This window comes from Epargyreus clarus, unplaced genomic scaffold (genome assembly GCF_041222505.1).
Source record: "Epargyreus clarus isolate Ecla_fem2 unplaced genomic scaffold, WU_Ecla_fem_2.2 ptg000004l, whole genome shotgun sequence".
Classification (NCBI taxonomy): Eukaryota; Metazoa; Arthropoda; class Insecta; order Lepidoptera; family Hesperiidae; genus Epargyreus; species Epargyreus clarus.
In genome coordinates, this window is record NW_027332212.1 from 6,936,078 (window position 1) to 6,958,875 (window position 22,798).

At 36.3% G+C, this 22,798-nt stretch overlaps 1 protein-coding gene across 1 annotated transcript; it reads left to right on the top strand.

Moving 5' to 3' along the window:
- The first annotated feature begins 19,197 nt into the window (after positions 1 to 19,197).
- On the top strand, positions 19,198 to 22,734 carry LOC140757129 (uncharacterized). Its single transcript, XM_073092664.1, has one exon. The coding sequence runs from the start codon at positions 19,198 to 19,200 to the stop codon at positions 22,732 to 22,734; it is 3,537 nt and encodes a 1,178-aa protein (XP_072948765.1).
- The last annotated feature ends 64 nt before the right edge of the window (positions 22,735 to 22,798 follow it).

Below are 22,798 nucleotides of genomic sequence, written 5' to 3' on the forward strand. Positions count from 1 at the left end.
CTCTATTGGTTATCTTTGATGAATCTCCAAAGTGCAAATATTCATCATCATTCAATTTTTATGCAATTTCAGAACCCTTACTTTACATCAAATCGGTTTGTGTTGTACGTTCACTATCTGTCAATGTGAGTTAACTTTATTACTTAAATTGGTAGCGAATGAACTAATCTATTTTTATAAGGGAGAACTAATTATTTATATTGTTGTTTTCACTTATAGAGACCAAACTGTCATATCATCATTTTTTAAATAATAAAATTCCTATATACGACAAATTAGCACTAAAAACCAAGCTATTATGATTTTTTTATAATATAGGAGTAGCAGACGAGCATGCAGTCCACCTGATAGTAAGTGGCTACTGCCACCCATGGATATCTGTTATCAACCCCAGATAGGATTAGATATTCCTACCTGAGGTCGGCGACAGATGCGCCGCTACCCCTGAGGACTAAGCTGGAACTCCTCGGAAAAGACCATCTCCTTCAAAACGGAACAAAGCAGCGCCTAACACTGCTGTTATTAGGTAGAAATAGGTGTGGCGGTGGTGCCGCTGGAGTCGAACCACAAAGGATTCTACCACGTTCATTTAAATATGTAAGCCCAATTACACGTATTAAAATCAAAACAAAGTGGTGCAAAATACGCTCCTTTAAAGTTGAAGTAGAATCGATGGTGCAGCCGATCGATTCACAGGATTCTACAACCAAAAGACGAAAATATATTCGACTTTTCCTACATTTTCTTAAATTATGATGACACGTCGTTTTGTACTACAAATGCCGCTGATCTGTTTTCGTAAACGACTAAAAGGTCTAAAGTGGGGATCCAAACAACTGAGTAGAACGTTCCGGCTCGCCAAATGATCTGGAAACCTATCAGCCCACCCGTTATTGTTCCGAACTTTGGTAATAATGCAGCCTGTTCATTTCTTATACACTTTAGCCATTTAGGATTTGAAACAATCGTCGATACTTTGTAGGTTCGAGTTTGTCAATTTTTAGAACCTCTATTTTCTTTCTGTTGAACTAAAATACGTATTCACCAATATGTCTATAATTTCCTTGATGTCAATGGACTGCTGCCTGCTGCACAAATGCAGTCTATTTAATTGTAAGTTGGACTGCAATATTGCTTGCTACTAAAATATTATAAGAATTACAAAAAATAGAATCCCGTTTAGGTTGTATCAAAATTCTAGGTAAAACCAGCAGTTTGCACATATTTATTTATCTCTGCTATGATCTATATAGAGTAAAACACTGTTTTTTCTTTTCATAATTCAAAGAATCTTCGACGATAAAAAGCAAACTGAAAAGGCCCTCAGTACCCTTAGTATGAGTTTTTACGTTTTTACAAAAATGTCTGTTTTGATATTTGTTTTCGTTAACGCCCATACATTTCCAATCTGCGCCCCTAGCGGATTGTATCTTAACTGATATATGGGAAATACGTAAACAAAAACAAAAACAGTCATTTTTGTCAAAACCTAAAAACTCATACTAAGGGTACAGGACTTTACGAAACGTAGGTACCTATCCTAGTTTGGGGAAATCTTAGCATGAGTAATAAGCGCACGAAACATTATTTATTAATTTAAACGAGAAACCACAAACTTAATCAACAGAGACGAAATGAGGACATGACGTGATGAGGAATAAACTAGCGAAACATAATTATATATCGCAAATACAAATGGTATACACGATATACAAATTTGAATACGTGGAAATAACTAGCAAGTTTGTAATTTAGCGCCCGAAACTTCGTAACGAAACTTATCATGAAATTTGAATCGACATATTAAATTATATTATAGTGAAACTGTGGGGTAAAAGCAGTGAATAACGCAAAACTTGATACAGGAAATTCAATGGATATTTCTGTATGAGGTTGTTCGCGTGTGTAGTTATAGTTATACTCTTAAATATTATCTGTGTGCATAAGCTAATATACTTTATACTCCACAAATTTTTACTCGATACGAAAATATTGCTGAAAACTCTTTAATTTTTATGTCTACGTATTTTCAGTAAGAATCTTTTTATATACATTAGATTTTAGCTTAGAATGTATAACATTTTACAAAACAATAAGTTTCTACGTCAAAATCAGTAAACGGTAGTGATAAGTTGGTTTATATTGGGTTACATTTTTACATGCGTAAAATATTTCAGTATTTCTTCGGAACAACTATTTCAAGTAATCCATAGTGAACCATTTTTCGTAGCATTCACTGAGTTATGCCTCTAGACACTTAAAAGAATATTTAAAAAGCTATATAAAAGATTCATAAGAGAACTTAATCTTAAATCACGTCTTAAAATACCTAATATATACCAACCCTAAATAAATACCGCTACAAATAAGCAAATTCACATACGAGTTTCAAGAGAATGTACTCCTAAATCATAATCTTCGCTTGTTGGTACGCAAATTCTTCGTTCTCATAAGACGCCGTTATTATCACGGGCTTAGAAGAGGAAATGAGCACGGTGTTATGAACATTCGTATTAAACACTCGAGTATTTATTAACATCGGATATGTTATATCTTGCTTGGATTTTAAAGCCCGCTCGTTGAATACAAATGAATAAATAGGTACACCTATTTGTAATTACGAAATACTCCAATTTTCAAATGATATATTATAGTTTGTATTAGTACAAAATAATATATGAGAATGTTCCTTATTTAATACGTGCATCCATTTTTTTAAACTACTAAATTAAATATTATGTTCGGAATTTTATACATGATAAACTACATTAGGGGTAGATACATATCAGCATGAACTTTTTATCATATATTAAAATATCATCTGGCTGGAAATAAAACCCGCTAACTCCTACTAGGCTTAGTCCGCGCCAAACTGCTAGCCCGCCCCGAAATTGTTGCGAGCAGGTGTAGTCATACAATTTGCTATAGCGACGCGATTCATTTCTATATTCAGACCGGACTAGCAGTTTTACGCATATTCAAAAATACGCCTAAAATAAACTAAAACAACAAAACATTAGTACACAGCGGTTTATGTGGCGCGAACAAACCGCAATATCTGTCGCGCGTTCACCGGTCATTTAGCAAGAGTTTTTATACACGAAAATAACATAAACCAAGTTTTTTACCCTTTATTTGTTGGTGCATTCATTATTCACGCGTGCGCGGAATTTCCCTGGAAAGTGAGCGTGAAAATCGTAAATATAATATTTTTTGAATAGGGGAACGTATGAATACGTAACTGTTTCTATATCTGGGTTAACTACCACATTCTGCGTATGCAAAAAGGGTAGCTACTCGTATGTGTTAGGTTAGGTGCAGGTCAACCATAAGTTATGTGTTATTTCAATTTAGTCTTTAGAAATAAGATTTAATCTATGACACCAAGGGCTTAAGGGTAAGTTAGATATACTTGCGTAATTAGTCCTTAACGATTTCAGTGGCCTCAAGCTGAAAGGATATATAAGTTTCAGCAATCTTATTGGCTTTTATTGCATGATCGTAGTTAGCGATTAAGTACTCTGATTGGTCATATGTCCTGGTTATTCAGATACGTTAATATATTTTTTTTATAATATAGGAGTAGCAGACGAGCATGCAGTCCACCTGATGGTAAGTGGCTACTTCCGCCCATGGACACCTGTAATCAACCCCAGATAGGATTAGATATTCCTACCTGAGATTGGCTACAGATGCGCTGCTACCCCTGAGGACTAAGCTGGAACACCTCGGCAAAGTATGACTCCCTTACCACACCCTTCGAAACGGAACACAGCATCGCCTAACGCTGATGTTATTAGGCAGAAATAGGTGTGGCGGTGGTGCCATGGGGTGGAACCACAAAGGGTCCTACCACCTTCACCTTCATCTAATATCTAATGCAATGCCAGAAAATATAAAGACTACCCACGTGTCGGACCACACCAGTTAGACAAAGTCTCACTGCTTCTCCGGGTTCAATCCCCGGCCAAACAAAAATCAAATTGATGAGTTTAGATTTCTCTTGTGAATATGGCTGTTTATATATTGCTCTTTGTGTGTCCACGGCATCTACGATATAGAAAATATGCGAAAGTGATACCAAGTCACTTTACACATAAGGAGCGTTATTATAATCATCTAATTTCTTGGATTAGGAGTTTGTTTAATTAATTTGTCTATATTCTTAGTACTGTGGTCGACAATGGATTTAATATTTTAGGGCTATTACAACCATTGTATTATGATACAATATTGGCATATCTTATGAAAGGTCGGTCCCTTGGGAGGTTTTGGGTATCGATATACCTGCAAAGTTCCCTATATTCCCTTGACGTCTCGTTTGATATACATTACACTTTGATTTGTTTTGTGTTATTTTGTATTAGTAGGTATGATTTAGTACAATAGACATTGTATTCCAAAATTACGGCATGTCTATTTAAATCTTAATGCTAGATCTCTATAGTGTGTGAGCGAGAAACATCTACAAATTCCGTCATTTTCGATCATGTTATTTACTGAAACTAGTAATTGTACATCGCTTAAATTTCGCATCGACATTCAGAGGTGTCATATAAATGTAACTGAAACTTACTTAAGTAGAGCTTTGCTTTCATTTATTACATTTACGAGTATCAGCAACAATTCGATTGAATCGGGAGGTCCCAGGTTCTAATCCCAGGGATGCGCCTCTGAGTTTTTAAACATATGTAACTAATTATCCCATAATTTAACGGTGAAAGAAGTCATAGTTAATAAACCTGCATGTTTGTGAGTTCCGTAAGATTTCTATTCTTTGAAAACTTCCATTCTTGTTGATCAGTTTCAAATCTTGTTGGTGTGTAACGTGTGTAAACACGCCCAAAGTTATAACTATATAAACCAAATACCTAATTTTCCTTTAATAAGTAACTATCTCTATCCTCTATCGCATTTTTTGTCATACTGGAAATTGAAGCACAAGCCAGACCCGAATTAGCATACCAACCAACGTTAGACACCTTACATAACCTAGCGCAGCTCATCTATTTTTTCAGCAGACTCGGCTTCGAAAACCAAAAGGCTTCATTTGAATTTTCGCCATGTTTGTCTTCAATTTCGGACTGGTTAAATTTTTATTCTAATTTGTGCCGATCGCGTCCCGTTCGACATTGGAGCATGAAAGCGCTCCCAATCTCACTTTCACATTACTCCACCTTTTGTAAAGTCCGTATTTACATAAAGAGCCTGCTTCGGTCCTCTGGGTCTCCTTTCCGGGGTTTTCCATTTTGTGCTCCAATGCGACGCGACGGGTGGGGTCGTTAAGGCACCCTGCATATGGACTACTGCGAGTTTTATAATAAAACGCAGAAGTTGTTCATATAGTCACATAAATAAATATACGCAAATCTAATAATGCTAACGTACCGTTTAACATATAATAAAATGAAACTGTTTCGTGATCAAATTTATAACTTTTATTATTCCCGCACAAAATACAACTCACAATAGCGTTATTTTTCTTTTTTTATGCTAATGAATACAATCGTGTAACGCATACATACATAACCAGGAACTATATAAATAGGCACTTATTACTATAAAAACAACACATCATGAAAATAATACGAAGTAATTAATTAAAATAATACTATAATTAATAATTTGAAGATATTTCTGACATCCTTACTAATATTATAAATCCGAAAGTAACTCTGTCTGTCTGTCTTTCTGTCTGTCTGTCTGGTTGTCTCTTCTTCACGCCTAAACCTCTGAATCCCACGGGAACTAGGGATGTGCGATCTAAGATCGATTAATCGGAGAATCGATCTTTTGGACCCAAAACATCGATTATTTTAATCGATATTAGTAGAGATTGAATCGTAAACTATGCATTTGATCAAGTGATGATATTTAGCAAAGTTAAGGTATGAATTTTCAGTTTTATGTATGTTAGTATGTTATATTATTTTCTTATAAACGCGGGCGTAGCCGCGGGCAAAAACTAGTTACACTATAAAATATATTCAAGACGAAACATTAATATATTTACAGTAAACTTTGTACAAGTTATTGCAGCGTTCTTTAAGCGTTAGTATAAAGTATAGTAATAGGTAAATATTTCCGAACTTATTGTTGTATTTTAAACTTTAGGTAAGTACATTTCTGTCTTCGGTTTAAAGTAACATCTTAAAACACAAACACAGTGTTTGTTTTCATAAAAATTCAAATATTTATCAACTTAATAAATTGAAAAATCCTAAAAGCAACATAACATTGCGACAAAACGCAATACCACGATTGTATTTTAATATAATCGATGATTGACATTGACATAAGGAGGTATAACCAACTTTTAGTAGCAGTGAGACTAGTAGTCCGTTTGTCAACGGCCTTATAGTAGTAAGAATCTGGCGGCAAAGCGGCCAACGCATTTTATTTCGATAGAACCACAAAGAGGATTAGGTTTTCGAATGCTTAACATTTCGGCACGGGGAAAGTGTACGCTTTTCTATGTGAATAAAGTAGGTTTATTGCGTACGTCAAATAAGAGGTGGGGACGCGGCCTTTTGGCAGTAAGTTAGTACCTTTGAATATATATATGTGGAACGTACCATTTCATACTGATGGGAATATATATGCAACAGATATATATATTTAAGATTGATCAGCAATCGAGCAGTCCATGTGATGATAAGTAATTTCTGCTGTCTATGGATGTCTGAAAACCCTAGTATAGGACCTGAAGCTAGGATATATGCGTTTCCTATCCTTATTTTTTTAACGAGGGGGAAACCTTCAAAAGGTACCCGATGACTTGGGAGCGACGCTGGCTTATGTGGGATTTTTATCGAGGCGGTTCCCCGGTGGCCGTCGTCAACGCTTATTGGAGAACACCGGGATCTCCGACGGAACACAACCGGAGTCCTCCAAGCGCGATGTCCCGATCGTGCTCTGCCCTGGGGGAGCAATACGCGTTTCCTATCCTAGGATGGTAACCTCATATGTAAGTCAGCCGACATCAACACAAGAGCAAAAACTGCTTTACACTAGAAATATATCACACTATACTATATCACCTTTCATAATATAAATAATGAAAAGTGTTAAAAGTAATGCAGTAAAGATAAACTAAAACTAAACAATATAAAATAACGCAGAAAAAAATGCGTAAATAAAAGGAATTTTATTGTTTTAAGAGCTATCATATTTTCGAAACGTAATTTTACTTTTAATGAAAAAAAAACAGTTTACTATTTATATACCTTAGGTAACTAGCAGTAATAACACCAAATGATCAGGAACTTATCCCTCCTAACTATTAAGACTGTTATAATCCCGAACCACTTATGGAGATAACATTAGTAGTAAAAGTTGAAATCCTAGCGAGTAGGACTTCATTTCTATGCCATAATGGGCTTTTTATACTAACGCTTAAAGAACGCTGCAATAACTTGTACAAAGTTTACTGTAAATATATTAATGTTTCGTCTTGAGTATAATTTATAGTGTAATATTACATAGACTTACATTCACTGAAAAATGTGTTTTTGTTTTTTAATTTACAAATACGAAAGGTTTTACATCATAATATTTTCCGTGCTATATTTCTTCAGCACAGCAAATTAACATATTCTACAGTAGTAAAAGTTCGTTAAGGAACGCATTGCTAATTATGTGAATGATTTCTTAGCATCAGAAGATTACATTTTATTATGCTTATCGGTGGCGTTCCTACATAGTCCTAATGTGTCGAAACGTATTTGTGGGAGTCATCAGGTAGGAACCTAATATTATTTATTCGACTAGCTCGTCCGGCAAACGTTGTGTTGCCATATAATTAAAGGTGAACAACCCTTATCACTTACGGGTATGATTTCTATGATTATTTTTTATGGAATAGTTAATACTTTTAACCTTTTTAATTTAGGATGACTGCGAGTGTTATAAATGTAGGAGTAGACAAATATAATCAGAAAACATTGAACTGCTAAGCTATCGGGAGTTACGTGTTATTGTGAGTCGACCATAAAAGATAGACATATGCTATCGTGAGATATTTTTTATATAATTTTAAAGAGAACATTTCCGTCATACATGATTTCCGTGTACCTTTAATCATTAAGGTTGCACACCGGACGGAAGCTTAAAAAATGGAGTAACTTCTCCCGTTTTCCCAACATTTCCCTTCACTGCTCTACTCAAAATTGATTGTAGCGTAATGAAAAGTATACTATAACCAGCTCAGGATTATGATAAATAATTGTACCAAGATTCGTTAAAATCCGTCGAGTAGTTTTTGTTTCTATAACGGTTATACAGACAGACAGACAAAAAATTTACTGATTACATTTTTGGCATCAGTATCGATCCCTAATCACCCCCTGATAGTTATTTTGGAAATATATTTCATGTACAGTATTGACTTGTCTACAGATTTATTATAAGTATAGAAGATTATAGATGTTCATGGACGACATTACATACGTACCATTAGCTGGACTGCATGTTCATTTATGACTTCTGAATTATATATGTATATTTTTTACAAGAACGCTCGAAATTAACATGCGACCTAAGTCACTAGTATGAAAGGGCTGTTAAAATGAGTGCGTTTTCACGTCGCCGCGCACCGTTATGAAATTGTCACTTCACCGACCGTTTCACCGCTTTGGTAACTTTCACAGTTATTAACTTATGTATGACGGTGTATTTTTCTCATATTGTTACCTCGTTTCATATTTATTGCGAACCACCTGTCGAGTGTTGTGTTTATGTAATAGTGTGATAGATGCGTCTATGAGATTTTTTTGTGATGGTGTCGACACTACTGCTGCTAAACTAATAATGTAATAGTGGTGCTGTTGTATGGCAAATAAATAAGTTCGATTTCTACCTAATAACAGTAGTGTTAGGCTCTGCTGTGTTCCGGTTTGAAGGGTGTGGTAAGGGAGACAGACTTTTCCGAGGCGTTCCAGCTTAGTCCTCAGACCGGCCAGTCAGGCCAGTCCTCAAGCCAGCGCAGTCATCTGTGGCCGACCTCAGGCAGTCTGGGGTTGATTACAGATGGGCGGCAGTAGCCACTTACCATCAGGTGGACTGTATGCTCCTCTGCTACTCTTATATTATAAAAAAAAAACTAATCCTCATTGGTTTAAAAGTTAACAGGTGGAAATTCCTAGTATTTGAACTGATAAGAATACTAAGTAAGAAATCTGTTCAGTTCAGTATAGGTACTATCACAACAATAATATCGCGTTACTCAAACCACGAGACACTAATGGGTATGGGAGGGAATGAAATGAAATTTTACATAGATACCAACTATTAGTGATCATAATGCAGGAAGCTATTTGAAATCTACTAACTCCAATAAATACTGATTTTTGACGATCTGGGTGGCGCTGGGTTACATGCCGGTATGATACGCAGTGTCTTGGAATACCAGTGTACGGCTGTAAGTGTACAAAACGCCTTATAAATTTAAGCAGTCGTCGTTCTAAGTTGTGATTCGTATCAGGATAATATTACCAGGTTGATCATTCTTGTCCTAAAAATCCATAAATCAAATATACACATATGACGTTGTACGTACAAATGTTGTTAGCGTTAAGTAAACAGAATAAATGGCCCCAAAGGAGGGGAACGTACATTCACTGGATTCGAACGCAGGTGGGTCCGGGGCTCAAGACATGTTTTATACTCCCCTCGGGCGCGCGACGTATCGTCGTTTTGAGATTTCTGAAAGTTAAATTTGATCAGTTGAATGAAGAGTTGAAGCCTATATAAATCTCATACAAGGCATAGTTCTTATTATATGAGGATAAAAAATATTTTTGTACTGTATAAAAGATTTTTTTTCAATATAGTAGAAGACGAGCATGCCTTCCATCTGATGGTAAGTCGCTATTGCCGTCTATGGACATGTGTAATCAACCCCCGATAAGATTAAATATTCCTACCTGAGATCGGCCACAGATGCGCCGCTACTCCTGAGAACTAAGCTGGAACGCCTCGGAAAAGTCTGTCTCCCTTACCACACCCTTCAAAACGGAACACAGCAGCGCTTAACTCTGCTATTATTAGGTAGAAATAAGTGTGGCGGTGGTACCGCCGGAGTCGAACCACAAAGGGTTCTACCACCTTTCATGTAGTCTACCTGATGGTTAGTCGCTATTGCCGTCTATGGACATGTGTAATCAACTCCCGATTAGATTAGATTCCTACCTGAAGTTGGCCACAGATGCGTAGTTACCCCTGTGGACTAATCTGAAATGCCTCGAAAAAGTAAGTCTCCCATATAACACCCTTCAAACCAGAACACAGCAGCGCTTCGCTGCTGTTATTAGATAGAAATAGGTGTGGCGCCGGACACGGAGGGTAGAACCCTTTAAAATCCGATAGATTAACTATATTTTGGGCTACTTGGCAAGTTATATTGACGCTTAGTAGCAAATATACCTAAGTACATGTTTCTTGTATAAAAAACGTAATAAGTATAAAATATATAAATAGGTAGTATTAAATAAGTAGGAGTACATAAAGCATTAACAGGCGTTACGAAAAACCCAGCCTGTAACAATAGTTCATCACGAAACGAGAAAAAACTTTAATCAACAACTCATTTCTTGTGCCCAGGAACATTTGAAAGGCTTAAACACCTTCTGTTCTTTTAAATTCCCAGCTGGACATTTCCACTTCGGGACGCTCATCATATTTTTCTTGTGACAAAAAATGGACGCTTCTTTATAGGGACGACAAGGGTACGACACGGCAACGGCACCACAGATATAATATCTAAATAGATGACGAAGTCTATGTACTTTGCGTACCAAAAGTTAGTACGCGTATCAAAAGGAAGATCAAAGCTTTTATAAGAAATTATACATTTCTTTATTGCATTATTTTATAGAATCGAAAGGTACCAGAGAACTATTTGTTAAATCGATTCATAGCTGAACATTGATTAAAGGTTTCGATTTATCATCTATCTCTAATTCTTTTTGAAGCAAAATTGATTTTCGATTATTTATCAGAGATTGATCTCATTTGTGAGATTACAGTACGTGAAAAAACCTAGCTCGACCGATTGCATACAAAAGGTCTATATCCAGCACTGACAGAAGTTCTGACAGCATCGGGGCCGTGTCGTGTCGTTATCGTCCCAACGAAGAAGCGCCCAATGAAGGCAGTGTGCCGTCATTTGTTTCTTTTACTATCCTCTGTTTGCGGAACGGAGGCGTTGGCTCAACAATATTGGAATGAGTTTAACGATTGAATATCGGAAGTTCATAATTCTGTTTTCTCTGCTCTCTTTTGCTCTGTTCTTTAGTCTATTGTTGGTGCACGGAATTAGTCGTTCGTTTTTCAATTTCTTAATAAGTTTTTCTTATTTATTTTATTTTATTATTTTGTGTAGTTTATAGACTTGTTTATATTAAGCTCTTGTTCTATGTTTTATGTACTTTACTTGGGTAAAGAAAAATCATAGTATGTTCTCAACTTTCCTTAGGAATTCTTCAGATTTTGGAAATTGTAATTTTGCGTTTTGTTATATTATAGCTGTTCAGTTCTGAGACAAGATCCGTATCTAGAAGTGAACTTTAAAAGCAGATACAGACTTACATTTACGGTTCAGAAAGGGCAGTAGGTTGACGTGTGCGATGAAAGTTATCTAGTGAGCACTAATTTAAATGGGTACATAACAAACAAAAATGGTACACGAAACAGCACTGGTGGTACTTTTTGAGCTATATTAGCTACAAGAGAAACACATTTGGTACATCTTTCAGTTAAAAATGCAGTGCAATTAGCTTTTCAGAAAATAGTTCACTGCTCAATACTCGTAAATTGAAATTGCATCCATTTTAGTTTACCTTCGTGATTACGTTTTCTTTTCATCTGACGAAAATTGTGACCCGGAACTTGAATAAAATGTGTACCATTTTGTTGAATTTGCAACGTATATTTTAAGTTAGTTTTGTTTTGTAATGTTTTGGGGTGCTTGGCATACCTACAGCATAAAGCACGGCAGAAATTATGTTACAGACTGTATAATTTTATTTTGATAACGGATGAAAGGTTTCTTAATAGTGTGGCAAACATTGGTGTAAAAAATATGATTTTAGCATTAGCAACGAAGAAGACTATGGAAAGGTGCATTCATACATTAAAGATAAAATTCTCGCGTACAATGTTAGATACCGTACTCCTCCGAAACGGCTTTACCGATTTTCACCAAATTTTGAATGCATATTCAGTAGGTCTATTTTTCATACCCCTAAGTGATAAGGGTTGTTCACCCTTAATATTTTTTTTATTTATATGACAACACAACGTTTGCCGGGTCAGTACACTATAGATATTTGCACGACCAAAGGGGTCGCCGAAGCAACGTTGGTTTTGACGGGGACTTAAAAAATGTTCTTATTTGAAAACCCTCATATACGCCGGTCATACTTCAGACGTTTGATGGTCAAGATTAAATATTAACACAACCACCACTTTCTACGAAAAACAAAATGAATGACTTTACTAATTGTTAATAACTTACCCATTAATAGCAAATTGAAATAAGATTCAATCAACATCAAATCAAAAGATCTTAGAGAAAAACAAAAACAAATTACACGAAAGTCATTTCCGTAAGAGGAAACCCTTTTTAATTTCATTCCGCTTTCCACTTTATTAATTTTTATCGGACAAGCGAATTTCTTTGTAGGTCAACGGGAACTGTGAATGAGTTCGGATCATTGATTTCCCAAGCGAATGGTAAAACCAAACGTGCCTTATTTAAATACTGAAGTTGCAATGTAGCACTCGAAAGAGAAATTTTAAATTCGTTCTTTTGATTTAAGAGAATCTCGCGTAATTAAATTTTTATTGCCTGTTTAAAGAATGCTTGAGTTGCTACGTTTTACTATACTGTTAGTAATGCTAAGATCATTCGCATTTAGTAAGATTTTAGGGCTTACAAATTTGCTTAATAAACATCATTGTTAAATAAGTTTTTCCATGCTTCGTTGTCAACCCATTACTGTCCAATTGTTGGGTAAAGTTTTTTCTCGGAGCGTGAGTGGTGTAGTGCACCGCATTGGCCAAGCACATATTGATAGACTTCACACACCTTTGAGAACTTTTTTTCTAAGGAATTTAGAAATCGAGAGAAATTATTTACCTTCAACTAGATAACTTTAACTTCGCCCTCGGGGCAGCGACGCATCTGTGATCAATCTTAGGTAGGATTCTCATCGATCATGTGTTTTTGAGTGACGGGAACTGCGTTTTATTTGGGCTTGTCATGACAAGCAATGTGGTTATTATGCGGTAATATAGCTGGATTTCCAATCTTATAAAATAATAACTTTGAAGCTAAAACCCGATTACGAAAAAAATGCGAGCTAAAAATTATGAAATAAGTGGGTGGGGCCCACGCAATAGCGTGTAGTAATAGAAGTAAAATAGTACCCAAGGTGTTAATTAGGATGAATCATTTAGATAAATATATTCTATAAAGCCCTATATAGTTTGCAATATATGAGGGAACAGATGAACATACATACTTACATTCATAAAATACCAGTCAAAATAAAAATTCTAATTTTTGATCTAGTCAGGTAATTAAACATTGTTTTGCAAGGAAAGAAGTAGCTGATGTTTACCTACCTAATACCTAGACATAATCCATCATTAATTTATATCACTATATTCCGCACACACACGTCAGTAAACTATTGCAATTCACTCCATCATAACATAATTTAATTAGTGTGTGACTGATCACTAAGCGGATCGAAAATTCCATTTCCCCTCGAAAAATCCACCCAATATGCAAATGAATCCTTTGTTTGTCGTACACCTTCATTAATCAAGACAGCTAAGTCTGGTCGTTGCTTATCAAAATATCATCCTAAATAAACGCATGACCCTAAACATTATACATTATTCAGTGTGCGATTACGAATCCAAACAATGTGGTGGTTTACTTCCCTGAAATTCAAATAAACCTTAACAAGAGGCAAGTTATGCTTCGGATGAGGCCACCGTCGAACATACCATGAAGTACTTGAATTTTGAATGTTGACAAAGACCGCAGGATCGTAAGGGTCCGGACAAACATAGTAGTGGCTGCGAATAATGTATCTTTGAAAACTTGGGTACACCTGGTTTTGTTAAAACATACCTATGTATAGGTAATAAATCTAACTGTAAAATGTGTTTCAATATTTTTGAATTATTGATATATTTATTTTCTTGACAACAAATAAGAAAATGTTATGCATATTATTTACTTAGACTAGAAATTAAAAGTTTTACGATTTTTTTTGTCTTCAACTAATAAAATTTGCCATAACGAACATGCTAGTAGAATATAAAATCCACATACGACTAGTAGATATATACTAAATTACCTCAGTTTTATACCTCAGACTATAATAGAATGAACTCTCATTTAATAGTCCAAGATAAACGCTATCTTCTACACTAAATTAACCATAATACAGTGTACATAATCAAGACATCGTATTCAAGTTTTTACTCGTCTATTTTCATCAACAAGAAGCAGCGATAGAACATTGGGATGAGAAAACCCGAAGATAAGGGTATTTAGCGATGCTGCGTCCGATAAAAACTTTTCCAACCTTCGGGCCGAGATCCACTTTGTTATTTATGTTACTTTTCTCAATCTAATCCTTTTCTTTTTCACAGATAAGGCAAGCTTTACCAGTTGTAAGACTAAAGGTAGCTTTACAGAGCCCATTTACAAATAAAAGTTGTAAAAGTAAAACCTATCAGTTTCATAATAACCAGCTTTCCTAGATTCTAATCTGTAATATTGCACTTTGCCGTGGACGTAAAACTAAATAAAAATCCCTTAGAACGTTTCAAAAGATCAACATTGTCGTTAAAAGCATTGTTTTAAACTATAATTCTTTCTATTCTATTGTACAGTCTTGTAGAAAGATTAGACTTTTGTACGAGATATCTAAATGGAACGAAAAGTGAAAAAATAAATGGGACAAGAAAAACTACTTAAATTAGAACGTTTCTGTAGTGTCTTTCTTTGTTGGTAACTTGGTATATCCATTTCATCCAACATTCGTTCATCTTAATTATTTATTCGCTGAGATATCTTTATTTAGGGAATATATGAAGGTCTTAAATTAAAGATCAGCTATTAAGTCAAATTTTATTACATTAATTTTATTTCAAACATTTACAATTGTATACTTTGACAAATATATCTATTTAAAATGTTGTGTTACGTAAGATTTAATAAAAAAAATAAACTAACATTAGTGCAGCCTCGCATCTCAGTGTCAGTCACCGTATTTAGTCAGTGGCGTAAGAAATAGATCATGTTAGCCAAGACAAATAAACTGGAACGCCTCAGGTACCTAAGTTCACCTAAGCAGACTAGAGCAGGGCAGTGCTTAACACTGCTTTTTATTATACAGAAATAGGTGAGACGGTGGTGCCTTAGGAGTCGAACCACAAAGGATTCTACCACCATCAAATATGGTAGTACATCGTCATAAATATAATCATAATGTGTAAACGTAATAAGTATTTTTTTACAATATAGGGGTAGCAGACGAGCATGCAGTCCACCTGCTGGTAAGTGGCTACTGCCACCCTGGACATCTGTAATCAACTCCAGATAAAATTAGATATTCCTACCTGTAGTCGGCCACAGATGCGCCGCTACCCCTGAGGACTAAGCTGGAATGCCTCGGAAAAGTCTTTCTCCCTTACCACACCCTTCAAAACGGAACACAGCAGCGCCTAACACTGCTGTAGGCAGAAGTAGGTGTGGCGGTGGTGCCGCCGAAGTCGAACCACAAAGGGTTCCACCACCTTCAAGTAAGTAATATAATATGTTCGTCAGATTTATAATCACAATTGTTAAGGTAATCATTAGCTAATTAATCGTATGTAACAAATTAATTTCTACAAAAATACTCAAGATACAACACAACAACTAAGTTAAAATTAAATTAAACTAAAAAGTACACAAGTTTGTTCACATTTGTACGAATATGTGCGGCTGTTAGCAATTATTAAAACAAAATGCCCCAAATTCTGCACTACTATTACGTTAAGCGAAGCCTTAAATTTCCCGCGGCTACGTAGCACATGTAGTGTACAAATTGGAGGCAGTGTAGTTTGTGCTGTATTTCGGATGTTTTTTAAGCTACATACTTACTTGAATATTTTTAAATAAAAGTAAAAAAATATATTTTTAAGTGGAAAAGCAAATAAGTGGACTTCGTTAATGTCTTTCCCACGACTGGGCACAAGGCACGTTTGGGCTATAGTCCTCCACGCTGCCAAAATCATTGACTCTATATACTTTGGACACGCTATGGAGGCTACTCACAAAGAAATATTTGACAGAGAACAGTCTCCAAACTAAGTGATAAATAATAAATATATAAATCTTATATATATAAAATTCTCGTGTCACAATGTTACTCGTAGTAACTGTACTCCTCCGAAACGGCTTTACCTATTTTCACCAAATTTTATATGCATATTCAGTAGGTCTGAGAATCGGCTACTATCTATTTTTCATACCCTTAAGTGATAAGGGTTGTTCACCCTTAACATTTTTTCATTTATATGGCAACACAACGTTTGCCGGGTAAACTAGTATATGGATAAAATAGTAAAAACTTTATTGTTTTTAAATATTTTTTGAAAGAAAGTATCTTCTACAACTACTTTGCGTACATTTGATTTAAAATAAAAACAAAAACAATTATTAGTAATCATGACATTATATTATTCATATATACCATCCTTTAAAATTCGTTTCCATTCCAACGAAAAGGAATAAAACACAAATGAAGACAGTGTCAAATTAACTTCGCGGGTAAATGTAAAGTAGCTTGGCAGAGTCATCTAGTGGGACAGTCAAATGGAGAATTTATCTAGTATCTTATGCATTGTACCCGTAAATAAGCGGTACAGCGGGACAAGATAGCTAGGACATTGTCCCCGATGTTTCCGCTGTCCCACGGTGCACGAGTGCATTACGACTGAGCATTCTTTGTTTCTCGCGTCGGTGCACAATACACGAGCGGTTAAACGCTACGATATCTATTTTTGTTATTTAAATGTATTAGTCTTATTAGTTTATTGTCTTTGTTTTATTTTGCATCCTTACCATTCTAACGAAAATGAATAAAACGCAATTATCTCATTCTTGCATGGCACCCGTAAATAAGTGATACAGCGGGACAAGATAGCGAGGACATTGTCCCCGATGATTCCACTGTCCTACGGTGCACGAATGCATTACGACTGAGCATTCTTTGTTTCTTGCATCGGTTACACGACCGTTTTCGATATTTAAACCGATGTCTTATTAGTACACTGTTTTTGTTTGTGTTTTCTTTACTTCTCATGTTTGATGACTACAGCGGACTATTTAAATGCAACGATTTCTAAAAAGCTCATAGATTGGAAACGGAAAAGAAATGTCGGCACAAAAAAAACACGGCACATAAGATGTAGCGATATCTTCTGATATTATGAAATCTTATAATATCAGAAGGATACTTCTGAGACGAGACACTTTAATTGAATTACTCAGATCTAGCTTCAATTTAAAAAAAATACTTAAATGAAAAACGCACAAATAATTATTTTATCCACTGAACACGCCCGTCTATAAAACTTTATATTTGTGAATAAATCATTTCCTTCGAGACAAGTAGATAGTGCGTGTTACTTTGGCAAATTTGCCTTTGTACTTCCCGATATTTTAGCATTTGAACGAAATAGATAAGGAGGCAAACAGTATAAAAATGATAAAACATGAGTTTTCGTTCGAAAACAGCGTTATGTAAGTAGTTATATAATTTAACACTCATATTTTAAGATAGTCAATCCTACTACTATTATAAAGGCGAAAGTTTGTAAGTATGGATGTATGGATGTTTGTTACTCTTTCACGTAAAAACTACTGAATGAATTTGAATGAAACTTTACCACAATATAGCTTATACATCAGAATAACACATAGGCTACAATTTTTTAGGTTTTTCATGTGAGGTCGTAAAAAAAACACATTTTTTGCGCTTACATTGCAAACGCTGACTGAATCCTACAAGATAGATCAAAACAATTTACTACAGTATTGTACAACTTAAAAAGGTCTACAAAAAAGTCCGTGATGGTATATGTTTATCTCTTAGGAATAACCCATAATAACCATTTTTTATCCTTTAATTTGTACGAGAAATAATGGCTTATTTACGAAGCGATTTTAAGCAATACAGTATTAATCCTTATCCAATTAAGTATCTTAAATACATTGTGCATTTAATAAAGATCAATATGGCTTTTTACAGCATGTAAATTAAATAAATATTTTCGAAGATATCACAGATTTAAAATGCAGAGTCATAGCAATTTCGGCGATAAATACAGTTTCGGTGATAAATACCGGCAGCGACGCCAGGCGAACGGGGCGTGGGGGGAGCGGGGTAGGTGCGGTGGGGAAGAAGTGGCTCATCGCTGAATGCGCGACCCGAACGCGGGCAGACGCGTGAGGGCAGACGTCGTTGACGGTTGTGTCCGTTTTGCGAATTTTTGTTCTACTAAGGTTCTTTGGTAAAAAGTAAGCAAAATTTAGGCAATTTATCAATTTCAAGCGTTGACATACTGACAAGTAATTTAAAATAAAGAAAAGAAACAAATAAATCTACAGCGAAATAAAAATTTAAAAACTACCAGCTTTTTTTTCAGAAAATTCCACCTAAAATACTTTTTAGAGTTAATTTTAAAGAATAAGTTTTTTTTTGTAATCTTGATAAAGAATTTATTGTAAAAAACTGCGCTAAGTTTTATTTGATGATTTTACGAATTACTTCATTGATAATTCAATTACTATATAGATAGGTTACTTACAGTTAATTATAACAAATTATATAAATAGGTTAATTTTAACAAATTACTTCATTGATAATTCAATTACTATATAGATAGGTTATTTACCGTTAATTATAACAAATTATATAAATAGGTTAATTATAACGAATTACTTCATTGATAATTGAATTACTATATAGATAGGTTAATTAAATAGGCAAGGATTGCATTAAAGTACAATCATAACAATAACTACCGTACTGTATTTTTTGGAAGTATAGAAACAACACGTACTTAAGAATTATGCCGCGAAAGCGTAAGTCTAATCTTTCCCAAAGCTCTAATAAAGCTCGAACTATGAAAGTAGCTAGACTTAACGAGACGTTTCCACAAGCCGAACTGCGAAGGCTTAAACAAGCAGAGCGTGAGGCAGCTCAAAGAGCTGCTGAGACACCAGAGCAGTCCCAAGATAGACGTCGACAGCATGCTGAGTATCTAGCATCTCAACGGGCTGCAGAGACACCCGAACAGTCTCAAGCTCGACGTCAACAGAACGCTGAATATCTGGCATCTCAACGGGCTTCTGAGACACCCGAACAGTCCCAGGATCGACGTCGACAGCATGCTGAGTATCTAGCATCTCAACGGGCTGCGGAGACACCCGAACAGTCTCAAGCTCGACGTCAACAGAACGCTGAATATCTGGCATCTCAACGGGCGTCTGAGACACCCGAACAGTCTCAAGCTCGGCGTCTTCAGCAAGCGAATTACATAGGGTCCCAAAGAGCTACTGAAACTGTTGAAGCTGCTGAAGCTCGCAGACGCGCTGTTGCTGAAAGGGCACAACAGCGACGATTAATATTTACAAGAAACGCGTGGGGAGTATTCGATAAAGCTGCATTTGAGTACGATGAAACTCTTGATTACGAAAGCCACAAGCTTATAAAAATAGAAGCGATGAATAAAGAATGCAGATTTTGCGGTGCTCTTAAATGGAAAGAGGAAGCTGCAGGCATGTGTTGTTCGGGAGGAAAAGTAGTTCTTCCTTCAATAGACGAGCCTGTTGAACCTCTTAAAGAACTTTTTTCAAATGAAACAGATGAGTCTCGCCGTTTTTTAAAAAACATAAGAAAATACAATACATGCTTCCATATGACATCTTTTGGAGCTGATAACATTGTGTCGATGCCAGGATTTTGCCCGACTTTTACAATCCAAGGGCAAATATACCACACAATTGGCTCTTTGCTTCCTGCTGCTAATACGCAACCAAAATTTTTGCAAGTTTATTTCATGGGTGATGAGGAAGCACAAGTTGATAGGCGTTCTGAGTACGTACCAGGTGTGGAAAGAAACACAGTTCAAAAAATACAAAAAGTTCTACATGATCACAACGTTTTAGTGCATGAATTTAAAATGGCTAAAGATAGAGTGACTAGCGATAATTACAAGGTCGTGATACACCCAGATCGTGTACCACGTGGTGAACACGAAAGACGATTCAATGCCCCGACCACAAACGAAATAGCTGCCGTAGTAGTTAGTACTGAACAAACTGCGTCTCGGGACATTGTTATTCAGGCGCACGATGGCCGGCTTACTAGAGTTCCGGACACTCATAGATTTTATGATGCTCTCGAGTACCCGATAATTTTTTGGAAAGGACAAGAGGGGTACAGTTTTGATATTCCTCAGACAAACCCAGTTACAAAACAGCCTATACCGAACAAAAAAGTGTCGTGCAAAGACTTTTATGCGTATCATATGATGGTACGTCGCAACAATTTTAATTTATTGCTTCGATGTAGGCTTCTCTTTCTTCAGTTTTTGGTGGACATGTATGTCAAAGTGGAGAGTGAGCGCTTAAGGTTTATTGCTTTAAACCAAACAAAACTGCGAGCAGAAAACTATATACATTTACAAGACGCGGTCAGGAATGATGCGGATTTAGATCCAAACAATTTGGGTCAATTGGTAATACTCCCATCGTCATTTGTAAATAGCCCGAGATATCTTCATGAGTACACGCAGGATGCGTTCACATACGTGCGTAACTACGGGAGGCCTGACCTGTTTATTACAATGACATGTAATCCCGCTTGGCCAGAAATTACTAAAGAGCTCATTCCAGGACAAAATGCAACAGACAGACATGACTTAACAGCCAGGTTATTTAAAATAAAAGTACAAAAATTGGTTGCTCTACTTACAAAAGGTAAAATATTTGGAGATATGAAGTGTTTCATGTACTCGATCGAGTGGCAAAAAAGAGGTCTGCCTCACGTGCACTTACTGCTGTGGTTGACGGAAAAATTACGCCCCAACCAAATTGATGAAGTCATAAGTGCGGAGATACCAAATCCAGAAAGTGATCGAAAACTCTACGATACTGTAACCAAAAATATGATTCACGGTCCCTGTGGTGCACTAAATCCGTCATCACCATGCATGAAAGAAGGAAAATGCACCAAAAAGTATCCAAGGGCGCTTTTAAAAGATACTCAAACTAACGACAAAGGCTATCCTTTGTACAGGCGTAGAACACCAGGAGATGGCGGCCGTACGATAACTCTAAAAACCCGAGGTGGAACACAGGAAGTATTGGTTGACAATAGCTGGATTGTCCCATATTCTCCTCTTCTGTCTAAAATTTATAACTGTCACATAAATGTAGAGTTCTGCAATACGGTACAGGCGATAAAATATATTTGTAAATATATAAACAAAGGCAGCGACCAGGCTATTTTTAACATTCGACAGCAAGGGAATGTTAATATTGACCCGAGAGATGAGGTGCAAACGTATCGAGCCGGTAGATATGTTAGTAGTAACGAAGCAGCGTGGCGGATCTTGGGTCTGCCTCTGCATGAAAGACACCCAACAGTCACTCACCTTGCGGTTCATCTGCCTAATGGTCAGCGGATTTACTTCACTGAAAACAATTTTAGAGAGAGAATGGCCGCACCACCTAAGACGACACTAACTGCATTTTTCCTGCTTTGCCAAAATGACGCATTTGCAAAAACATTACTTTATGTTGACGTACCCCGCTACTATACATGGAACGTGTCGTCGAAAGAATGGAAACGTCGTTTACAAGGCACACCTGTCGACGGCTGGCCAGGTGTGAAGGCAGGAGATGCTCTTGGGCGCATTTACACAGTGCATGTTAGTAACTTCGAATGTTACTGTTTGCGAATGCTGCTGAATGTAGTACAGGGCCCCACTAGCTTTTTGGATCTAAAAACAGTTGACGGCCAAGAACTTGAAACTTTTCGACAAGCGTGTGAGAAGTTGGGGTTGTTGGAAGATGACAACCACTGGGATGCCACAATGGAAGAGGCAGTGCTGTGTCGCTCTCCTTCGCAAATAAGAGAACTATTTGCAATATTGATATGCACTTGCGGTTTATCCAATCCTCTTCAACTATGGGATAAGTATAAATCTGCATTATCGGAGGATATCTTGCATAGATTTGAAAGGATGGATCAAGTCAACAATGATCTATGTTTCAATGAAGCACTGAGACATATAGAGGACAAAATAATAACGATTTCCGGTAAGAAATTGTCTGACTTCGGTATGCCTACACCAGAGCGTCGAGGAGAGTTGTCGACCGATTTGATCAAAGAGCTAAGCTACGATATTGCTTTATTAGACGCTCAGGTCAGCGAAACTGAACCACGCCTGCTACCCGAACAAAAAAACATTTATAACAAAATATTACAACGAGTTGAGCTTGACAAAGGCGGCCTTTTCTTTCTTGACGCCCCGGGCGGTACAGGTAAAACATTTTTGCTTAATTTGCTTCTAGCAAAAATTCGTAAGGACCGTAAAGTTGCATTAGCGGTGGCTTCCTCTGGGATCGCCGCAACATTGCTGAGCGGTGGATGAACGGCACATTCGGTTTTTAAATTACCTCTTAATCTGGTGAGCGAAGAAACCCCAACGTGCAACA

Bases quoted from the DNA above. Each gene is read 5' to 3' on its own strand.
- LOC140757129 (XM_073092664.1), top strand. From the start codon at position 19,198: ATGAAAGTAGCTAGACTTAACGAGACGTTTCCACAAGCCGAACTGCGA.